The sequence below is a fragment of the Chroicocephalus ridibundus genome, chromosome 2, assembly GCF_963924245.1.
Source record: "Chroicocephalus ridibundus chromosome 2, bChrRid1.1, whole genome shotgun sequence".
NCBI classification, from domain to species: Eukaryota; Metazoa; Chordata; class Aves; order Charadriiformes; family Laridae; genus Chroicocephalus; species Chroicocephalus ridibundus.
Window position 1 is genome coordinate 105640843 of NC_086285.1, and position 11551 is coordinate 105652393.

Sequence of the window (11551 nt, forward strand, 5' to 3'; positions counted from 1 at the left end):
ACTCAGCTTACCTCAAAATGCAATATTTAAAAAGTACAGAGAAACACAGGTCTGCCACCTTGTACTGTAAGTAAAAACTGGTGTCAAAGCCTCAGAGGTCCTCACCGCTGGCAGAAAGGCAAGTGCCGCAGCATTCAACAGACTACAGGGGCAGAAGCCACAGCCTCTGACTGTGTGACTGGCGAAATCAAAAGGTGTTTTGCCTGAGAAGGGAGGGAGGAGACGGTCTTTGAATAGGCACAGAAAATGGCTACGGGCACCGTCACACAGCAAAGGAAAATTAACTTGGCCAAAACCTTTGCAGCCCTTCTTGCACTTCAGTGATGAGCAGAACGCCCGGCGCTAATTGATGGCGCCCCACTGACTCTGTACAGTGCGTACCTACTGCAAATCTCTTTCGAGAGGTTATTAATATTATGGCTTCGAACGAAACACGTCAGCGTACAGATCACGAGAGATGATTTTGAATAGATTTTTGCCGGTTGATTGTATAAACGATGCCTCTTATTGCTGGAATAACACCTCAAAGGCAATATAATGACGACATGACAATGTATGTAAATCAAGAACTGCATGTGGGTTTATTTTACACTCGAGAAAACAGTGGATTTAATTGTGTGAACCAAAATGTACTGTACAATATTAATGATAAAACATCAAAATGTATAATTCATAGTGCATTGCTTGCTTTATTTTTATTTATTTATTTTTTTGTCAGATAGTTCCTTTAAGTACATGCATCTGGAAAGATGCAGGTGCCAGTAAAATTCCTCTATTTATATCAAGCTGCAGGAACTAAATTTTATTCAAAAAGTGTGGTTTTACATTATATACACAGAAATCGAATATAAAATGACAATATAAAAAGTTAAAAGAGAAAGCATACAGCCAGAAGGTACAAAGAAAGTTGAACAGTTTAAAATGGTACGATATGTAACATGTATTTTTTTAAGCTGATGCTGGCAATTTACAAGGAACAGAATCCAACATTTGCCCCATTTTTTTTGTTTTTATTTACCAATGCAGCACACTATAGAAAGGTCAGCTTGTACCAAAGCTTAACATTTGTAAATAACTATAAACTGCAGTATTTTACAGGAAAAAGAAAAAAAAATAAAAGAAAGGAAAGAAAAGAGCATTTTTACACTTGTTTTAAATAACAGCTTGCATACTTTTTTTTTTTTTCTTGCCAAAAAGTGGCAATTCTCAGCATCCAGAGGGTTTGGGCATAGTGGCAACTTGGTTTGCTTTTTTTTTTTTTTAATTATTATTTAACTTATACAGTTGTGGCTTCCTAACCCCTTGAGTACTACACAGCTCTCCTTCTTCCAAGGACTGCATGCACAATTTCTTCACAAACCAGTTCTGCATTAAAAAAAAAAAAAAAAGAAGCTCATTCATTTAAAAAAAATAAGTTCTGCTTCCGACACAGCTTTTATTTGAATGAAATGCCTTTAAGCCTTTTGTTTTGCTTAGTTTTTCCTTATTTACTTATTTAGTCACTGGGAAAGGCACAGAAATGCTATTACAGTTCTCAGAGGGTTAAAACTTGACACTACCAGGTTCTGTGACCTTTATTGTCATGGCAACTTTGTAATTTTAGGATGTCTCTTTATCATTGTTCTTTGTGTCTTTCTTTACGGCTAAATTAATGTCTCTCAATAGTGTCTCCCGCTATATTCTACAAAAGATAGCTTAACATCAAGGACAGATGTTGAAAATAAAGGTCAGACTTTGACTCACAAAAAATAAAAACAGAAACAAAAAATAACCATGCACAGATCGGACAAAGAGCATATAAATATAACTACAAAATAAGTGTAAGAAAAACCAAGGTCCAGATAGGCAGTTCAGCAACAAAAGTAAGACTGATTTCAGAGGCTCAGGTCAGGCCTAGTGCAGTACTATGAAGAAGTTTAGTGCAATGTTCCTGTGGTCACTTGCATACCTGGCTGCTTACCTGGACGCTATTGTTTTTCTAACTCAGTTACATAGATCAGATGGTCCTCTGGGGACTTGCCATGTGTTTTACTAAGGTGCAGTTTGACTGCATGCTTGCTTGCAAAAGTTCGGTTACAGAGCTTACACTGGAATGTGGAGCCTAAGTCCTCCTCGGCAATTCCAAGTGAGCCCAAAGTCTTGTTTGCGAGGACTTTTGAAACATTCTGCTGTTCTTGAATCTGATTAAGTGGCAACTTTGACAGATCCTTCAAACTAAACCCTAGGTGTGTCTCTAAGTGACTTATGTATGTAGAAGCAGTCCTGAACTGAGAGGCACAATCATTGCAAAAGAAAACAGGATGTCCTGTGTCCAAGTTCTTTAAAAATTTAGTTCCACCTGTCCTCCTTAACTGATACTTCACATTGGCCAGCCAGTGGCTGATTGTGGTCATGGAAAGACCAGTAAACTTAGAGATGTGTACCCGCTCTTGTGGACCTAGGTCCGACATAATGTATTTGCCTTCTGGCGTCTCCCTCAAGCTGGAAGCAAACTGGGCTTGAAGGATCAGAAGATGCTGAGGGTTCCAGTTGGACTGTCTGCCCTTCCTCTTGTGTACTGGCGACAGTTCATCCAGAGCTTCCTCAAAACTGCTTCCGTCAGCATCAGACTTCTCTGACACGGTAGACGGAGTTGAAGACTTGGGTGTCAAACGCCCTGTGAGGTTCTTCACCATATCAGAAATATCCAGCAGGGCACTCTCCCTTAGCGGGGATGAGGCAGAGTCAGCCACGCTGGAAACAAGAGGCTTGTTTTTGGACTTGGTTAAATCGATAGGTTGATCACTGTTCTCATAGTAATACCGGTCAATAGCATCAGCCTGCTTGACCGGAGTGGTTGGGTAAATGGGTTTGTCCAACATGCTGTTGCTAATTTTATACAGCATGGCCAAAGGGTCCAGAGAGGGGCTCACCGGCTTAGAAATTTTGCCTAAGTGGGTATTCATAATGGACTGTAAAGCGCTCAATGGGTTAATGAAGGATGGCTCAGGTGAATGATCTGTGATGATTCCTAAATTGTTACAGCCGTTTGCAACCTTTGTTTTAAGTGGCTCTGTACCATTTGGCGTATGTGCTTCTGCTGGACTATCCTTTTTGACCTTCTGAACTTCTGTCTCAGAGCTCTTCTTCTGCTGCTGTTTGTTATTTATTTCTTCTGCTTTGGGGAAGTCCTTGTTTTCTTTAGCAGCAGGTGACATGGGTTTGACTGGAGAACTCTTCTCTTTCTCCAAAGGCTTTTCTTCCTTCTTCACGTTGATTTTACCTGTAACTTTCTCCACTAGCTCTTCCATAGCAGATACATTGCTCTTGTGAGGCGGGGGTGTGAGATTGCCCGGGGAATGGATGAGCGCATTGTGTTCTGACGACAGTGATTTTACACTGCTGGCATAAGACGGCTGCATTTGAACGCTCTGCACCGCGGGCTGAAGGGGTTTGACTGTTCCCGGGAGCTGGTAAGCTGCATGAATACTGGGATACCCTCCCCAGGAAGGTGCTCCATTCTGAGCTTTGCTGATAGCTGTTGTCACTGTGTTCTCCAGGGATTTCAATATGTCTATTCCGCCTTTAGGACTGTCATCTAGGTCCTCCTCTCTGAGGTACTGATACAAAGTTGTTGGCTCAAATTTCTCTGTGGAGTCCTCATTCTCTTCTTTAATCTTTTTCTCTGTTTCACTGACCACCACCTTTTCCTTCTCTAGGTCTTTCTTCTCCTCCGAGTTTGTGGAGCCCGCTGGGGAATCGGGCTGCTTTTTAATGTTGGAGGCCGGTAGCCTTGTGTGGGTGGTGGGCGGAAGAGGTATAGACTGTATCTTCTCCTCCACCACAGGGTCCAACACTAGCTGTTTTCCTTTTTTGGAAGCAGAATTGGTCACCTTCAAGAAATGACCAGTGACCATCATGTGAGCAGTGAGCTGCTGCAAAGTGTCATGGGAACTGCCACATTCCATGCATTTCAGTATTTGGGCTTTGCGTGCCTCAAACTGCCAAGTGTAGCTAGCACCATTTTGATAGCCATAGCGGTTGTTTGGAGTCACGTAGGGGTTGGCAGTTTTCTGATCCTTTGCAGACTCACCCAGGGAGGCCTCTGCAGTGATCCCTGTTGGCTCAGGTGAACAAGGTGAAGCTAAGTCCTGAAGTGCTCGCTTTTTGGTAGAAGGGACCAATTTAGTGATGGCTGGTACTGGCTCCTTCAGAGGCACTTTCTGGTAATGCTTTGTTTTTATCATGTGGACGCTGAGGTCTTGCAAAGACTCAAACGAATGCCCACAGTACATGCACTTCAGCACTTTTTGGGCATCCTCTTTGCCTTCCATTTCCATAAGCGATCGTTTTCTAGGCTTTGACCACCGTTTGGTCTTATCGGCTTCTTTATCTCTGTTGTCGTCACGGTAATGTCCGGTTTCGTTCATGTGCACTGTTAGCTCCACCAGTGTGTCATAGGCTGCACTGCAGTCTTTGCATCGGAACTTGCTGGCACCGGTGAACACAGACCCATAAAGTTTATTGTTTTGCCGGTAAAGCTGTACTGTGCTGAAAAGACTAGGCTCTGGGAGAAGTCCGTACGATGAGGTCTGCTGCAAAGTTTTAGCCAGTGCAGCTTGGTGCCAGTCATAACCTGAGCCACCACTGTTACTATTACTGTTACTGGTATTACTGGTAGTTGTACTGGTACTAGTGTTGGTACTGGTAGTACTAGTACTCTGGGAATTGGCATTGGTGTCGGTACTGGTGGTGTTTTCATTCTGGCTGATGCCGTTGTTGCTGGTGGTCGGATTGGATTTCTTTAAGTCCAAAGCTAAACTGGACCAGCAAGTCTCTGAAAGCAAATTTGCATACACAGCTTTTATTTGTGCCAAGCTGTCCTGTGGATAGGAAACATTGTCTGTGCACTGAGGATCCTCTTTCTCTTCTTTAGAGGAAGTGCTTTTGAAATGGGCCAGCTGATCGCTGTTTTCACTAAACGGCGAACCATAGCCTGCATCCTGATTAGTTGCAGTGCTGACTGGGGAGTTCTGGTAGCTTTGAGCCTCTTTGATCTCCGCTTCTTCATTGCACAAATACTCATTCTCCTGGATGTCCAGAGACAGCCCATCATCTTCCACGCTGTCTTCATCTATTTCTGCTGCTTTCAATTCCTCCTCAGGAACATATGCTAAAATACAGGAGAGGAGAGGGGGGGAAAAACAAGACAAAGTTATCAAACACGCACATTTTACATCATTGCTGTCTTCCGTACTAAAAGCAGTAACCATAAAGACAAATTTTGAAGATACATCCAGAAACCAAACTCACCATCACTCACATGCTCCACCTATAAATCCACATACTCTGTCCCAGTTACAGTTTGATATCAGTGCTATCTAAGAATAAACTTTGACTTCAGCAGTAAAATATGTGCTGGGACCACAGTAGATACCATAGTATCACAACCAAAATCAAACAAAGAGCCTAGTAAAACAGTTTTTATCAACTTAAAAAACGGCCTGGCGCTGAGCTATGTTTACCGCACTACGTATGCGCAACACGTTGCAGCTGACCTGCACTCCTCAGACCTAGGCACTCGGAACCCCTGGCTTGGCCAACTCCATCTCGTCAGGGCTGTCTTTTCTGGCAAACTGGCTTTAGCTACAGCTTCAAGGGCCGTTTCTGCGTCACTGACACCTGACCCTAGTGGAGCTATACGGGGCAAGTGTGTCAGGTCAGCTGGTCAGGGTCTCCTGGTGGGGGGCTGTACTGGGTCCATTGGAGAGAAGAACAGCTTTCATTTTCACAAGGTGAAAAGAGAAGCCAGACTATGATTGTTTTCTGAAATGGCTAGGATATACTTTTGCCTCCTGTTATAATCTGATGTGGGTCCTGCATTTACCATTTTGAAAACAGCAGTCAGCAACTAAAAGAAAATGTTAGAGATTCATTTTTAAAAGCAGCAAATAAAACACTTGAGACCTCCATCCCAGCTTGATTATTGGCTTATGGTAAATATAAAACTTTGCTATTGTATTGCTACCTGGTGAAAGCATATAATTTTACCGAACTATGTGTTTATCTATATCAAACTATTTTTTAAACTAGCAAATGTGATATTCGTGAGCAGATGGCCATTACATCAAAGCACATTTACTCCAAGGGCCCAATTCACAGAAGTGGTTTACATGTACCTAAGTGATAAATGTACACTTTCATTGCAAAGCAGAAAACATACTTGTACATATTTCCCTCCAGTTTTGTAAAAGAAGCTTAAAAAAATCACGATAATGGAATGTAGATCATTTACAAGCACATCAAGGTAGAAAACATGGATTGTGAACAATTTTCAGTAAACGAATAAAAAAATGCCTCCTTGTCAGGTGAACTGTGCAGCAAGCGATGCTGAAATGTGACCTGTGTCCTTCCATGGCAAAACACTGAAAGAAAGCCAGAAAAAGAGGCACTTCTGCTCCTACGTGATATGAAGAAAATACGTATTATCACGTTAACAAAGCTGAGGTCTTCTTCCATCGGGGAGAGCATAAATACAAGTTAAGCTTTTCGCAAACAGTTGCTAATATAGTCTGAAACTTTTCTGAAAAATAGAAAGAATCTTCTCTCACTGTAATATGAACAGTCTTTGAAACATTTATTTTTATTTTTTTTTTTAGAAAAGTAACAGTATTACGGCCAGTACCGCATCCTGTATTCACCTTTGCAATTCAGTCTTCATGCAGCCCCTAACTACTTCAGTCTGATCTTTTACGATAAAGTAGGAAAGTAGTCCACCTGGTACTGGGGTAGTGCTGAACTGTAAGATGCCCACTGCATTTTTCATCTGTCCTCTAAATGTTGAACTTTTTCAGAAGATAATTTGACCTTCTTGTTTTTAAAAAAGTGTTAAGCAGGGCCCAATTCCTCACAGATGCATCAGCCTCAGGTGTTTTCTAATATGTTTAAAAGGACTGGCGAGTACCAAACAGGAAAGAAGTCACTAGAAATCATCCTGGAGCCAAAGCCCAGGAAGATGCCAGAAAATGCATTATAAAACCAGGAAAAAAAAATCTTGAAAAGGCATTTAGTCCATAAAATGAAGAATAAAATACAGAAATAGTACAAGAACTAGGAAGTCAGTCAGCTTCCCAGTCTTGCAGTAATGCTGCTGTCGAAATGCTCTGCAGGTATTTGAGCACGATGGCACCGCTGCAGGTCTGAACTCCAGGTATGCAAGTAGAATTCCCTCCCACAGCTACAGTCTAAGATCTCTTAGCTCTCTCATCAAACACACCTGCTTTCGGTCATTTCTAACAGCAAAAGACAACAAATTTTTAAATTTCAGAAAAGAACAGTTCTACAAGGATATGGTTTCTGATTCTGAAATTGCTTTAAAAATAATAATAAAAAAAAAAACAACTCTGAGGCCTAAAATGCATAAAAATGGACAGTTACCATCTGGCATTTTTATTTAAAAAAAAAAAAAACAACAACAAAACTTAGTAATGATCAGCAGACAGTCACCAAGTAGAAGCTGAAAACTGCAGGGGGCCATATTCTGAGCTTTTAGGAACAGCCATCTTCTTACTACCCTCAGTGGAACTACACCAATTTTCTCTAATTTTTGCATCCCAATATTTTTGATAAATAGATGTAAGAAACTGTTGTAAGGTGCTGGATGTTGCTACAGTTGATACGTATTTCGTTAAGAATACACGTGAATTATCTGCTTACACCTCTTAATTCTAAATTGCATAAATATATATTTTTATAACAGATATATATGACCATCTAAATATCTGCTTAAGTAGAAACTCTAGTTGAGCCACTGCCCTGTCTGTTATTTTCCTTTATGTATTTATGACAGCATGTTTTCTCTATTCTCGTACTTTTGCACTTTACCATAAAAATAAAAGAAGCTAAACCACACAAGAAACGTTAAAACTACATGAAAGGTCGGTGTTAAACTGTCAAAGCAAAGAAACTGAGTGTTAGGGTGAAATATCCGTCTTTCACTTACTTTCCTAGTCTTAGGTTCTGCTGAGACTACTACACGATTGAGTTCACTCCCTTACCGGTATATACTGCAATATAAGAGTTAATGTACACTTGGCCAGGACTCCGATTTTCTATGATTTCAGAATTTAAGCCATATTCTAAAAAAAACTAAATTTACATGATGTGCACACCCACATATCTGTACAGTTGTTATCTGAATTAACACAAAGAAATAATGCTTCTTAACCAATAAGAGAGCGATTTATGTGAAATGTTTAATTTCTATCTCTGCAATCAAAAGGATTTTACTTAACTCCTTTAGTTACCATAGGATAGACAGAATACCTTTTCATTCAAGACTACTAATGTTTAGAAGATGAATAGCAGCACACTCAACATATGGTATTGTGCAAGGTCAGAGCAATTCTCTAACTGAAAAGGTTTCTGCTAGAGCTAATTCAGAAGTATACAAAATGAAGAATGTTAATTTCTAAAAACATATAGGTTGTACTACAATTCTCACAGAAATCTGACAAATAAGTAAGCTTCAGAATTTTAAACACAGCAAAAATATTCCTATTGTAATTACTTGCAGAGACAAGTAATATTATTCTACGTCAAATAAAAGCGTGAGATGTTCAGATTCTCCCCCTAAATTATAACAGGTAGATCAACAGACAGGCAGGTTTCAGACAGCGCATCTTTCTGTGATCGAGAAACTCTCAGCAATCTTCTCCAGTTATTCCTGCATCTGCAAGGACACTGCTGGTTTACACGTGTCCTGAAATCACACAAAAATACCAAGAGCAGATATAAGCAGTGATCCTCCTCAACAAAAACTATATCCAAAGCGGAAGAAATTACAGAACGTAATGTCAGCTTTTCCTTTCCTTCTCATTTGTGCATGCCCAGACTCAGGCAAAGGCACGGTAGAAAAGGGGGGAAAGCTTCAAATTCCAGACAACTAAAAATTAGGGGGAGCAGTTTGTGTTTCTTTTCTTCTTATTACGTCTTGCTAATATTTTTTGCCTATAAAATGTGCCTTCTGGATGCCAGAGCTTCCCCATAGATACACTGTCATCTTTGAGCAGTGCTAAAAGCCGTGCATTCTAATCTAAGTGGACATGAGACGCTATATATTGTACATGTGAGTAGCACAGCGCATTGTGTTTGCTTCAGTGAGAATATTTACACTATAAATACGCATCCATTGTTTGAAAAAGCAGACAGAGATCTGAAACATAAGGATGTGGTTAAAAATATAAATATTCTCACATAAAACCTTTCTGTAACCTTACAACGGTGCTTTTGAAGGAATCTGTCTCTATGGGGGTATTCTTTTCTATTCAAAAAGGAATGCGGCATTGAATACATTATTTTGAAAAGGACAAAAAGTAATGATTGTATTTGTTTTTAACAGTCTACAAAACAAAATGTAGTAAACTCTTCAAGGCCCCATTTTAAACCCTCCAAATAAATAAATTAATTCAGAAGAAACACCCAGGTATTGGAGGCCACAATTCAGTAAAGCAACTGAATACTGAAATATTTTTCAATGAAACGTACGCTTCATAGTTTCAACAAATGAAGATGGGTTTAAGTCCAAAATTCTCCACTAAATCAGGGCCAACTCTGGGACTAAACAATAGTGGCACGATGTGACTGTTGACCGTTCTTCAACACTTGTATTTCCACAGCTTCTAATATTTACCCAGCCAACAGGAGACAGCAGCTGCAGAAGTTTTCACAGCCCACACTGTCACCTTGCACAAACCGCACTCTAGGCTGGGGGTGACTTCCACTGCACACAAGAACACAATTCACCTCTTGGCCAAAAAGGTATGGATAGAAAAGGCAATCTATAGCCACGGATCTCCCTCATCACAGAAAAATAAGAGGGAGAGGAAAAAAAAAAACATTTACAGATACGTTTCCAGAATACAGTCACGAGAGTTTTACGAAAGAATCCAAAATCTCACATTGTGAGAGGTTAACATGCCTGCTGGAAGATTTGCGAATTTTCTATATTAGTATATACAAATGTTCATATAAAATTCTGGCACAGATGCTACAAATCTGTGTGTGTGTCTGTATTACAGTGTCACCACAGCGGAAAAATATGGCTTAGTTATGACAATGGCTGAGGAGCAGCACAGACTACCAGACAACCAAATAACCTTACTAGAGTGGTTTGTGTCTTTCATTTCTAATTGCAGCAAAATGGGGGGGCGAAATACTAGAACTGCCTCCCCTCTAATTCCAATGCAATGGGTCTGAAAAGTAGATAAGGTATTGTAACAAGAACAACCCCCGTGCTCCTAGCAGGTTGACTGATAACCCTTAAAGGCATCCCATTAAAAACCAACAAAAAGATTCTTCACCTCCTTCTCTTCTCTCCCCTATCCCCTTAAAATGAATGCTGCAAATTATTAGCCAACGCTGGCAACTGGAGAACGAAGCAGCTTGCGTGCGGGTATATTTTCACAGTGATTCTAATCTGAGAAATTTACTTGCTCTTCCCCTTCTATCTGATAAACTATACATTCAAGCATTCTCATTAGTGTTCGGATCACCAACGAGAGCTGGAGATGAATCAGTCCATCCACCCCTCCTCTCCCTGCTCTGTCGAGATTATTTCATTGAAATGTTCATTTTCATCCCTGCTGGCAACATTAGAATGGAAGTATTTAACCTGTTTCCATTACTTATACAAATTACCATTATGGGGTAGGACAGATGTTAGAATCATGCCACATAACTGACTTCCATACATTCTTTACGGGGAGGATAAGAAGAGGGAAAGCTGTTAGATCATATTATCCAGTCTCAATAATGTTCTCTCAGCTACCAGATTCATTAACTTCCAACATCAACGTTTCACTTTCTTTCTGCGTGAAAATGCTCCGTCTCCTTGAGCTCATTTAATTTGGAGCAGGAAATCTTTGTCAGAAATAATTTTTTGATCAGGTGCTCTAACTAAGGGGTGAAGGGGGGCTGGGGAAAGAATAAAGAAAAGCGGGGGGAAAACCCAACACCTTGTCGAAAATGTTATTTCTCTAACATGGATGATGAAAGAGAAGTCAGTTAAGATGCTGGTACTCAAAGATGGCTGTCACTTCAGATAGGGGATGGCACGACTCACCTAGACAGGTGACGCTTTGGTGGAGCAAAGGCTTGCTGCATTATTGAGAGCACCAGAGATCAGGATGACAAAGACTGTAGGCCCAGGGTGCCTGGGGCTCCTAGAGAAGTGACTTCAGCAGGCACATGGATTTCAGCCTCCATTTGCACCACTAACTAATAGTGAAGTACAAAACAAAAGTTCGGTGATTAAAAGGCAAGCACACAGGTACAGAAGGCAAATACTGCAGTCATCATCAGCAGTAACTTTCTATTCATTTTCAAAGAGCAGGGTAAAAGCTCGTAGTGTTTAACTAAAAAAAAAAATGGTTTTATTACAAATTACTTATTCAAAAGGCTTTCCTGTTCAACTCCCTATTTTCCTGCTGAATTATCTTCCTGCCCGCCCCTTTAATGCTTGCTTAAGGCTTTGTGATTTTGCCATCCCAGAATATATCCCTGCGCTCCGACT

At 40.5% G+C, this 11551-nt stretch overlaps 1 protein-coding gene across 1 annotated transcript in view; it reads right to left on the reverse strand.

Annotated features, from left to right (window-relative positions):
• Window positions 1-558: 558 nt before the first annotated feature.
• Window positions 559-11551, reverse strand: part of TSHZ1 (teashirt zinc finger homeobox 1) — a 55812-nt gene continuing 44819 nt past the window's right edge. Inside the window, exon 2 of the mRNA XM_063326420.1 lies at window positions 559-5152. Within this exon, the coding sequence (XP_063182490.1) occupies window positions 1968-5152 (3185 nt within the window). The 3' untranslated portion in view covers window positions 559-1967. The remainder of the gene's footprint in view (window positions 5153-11551) is intronic.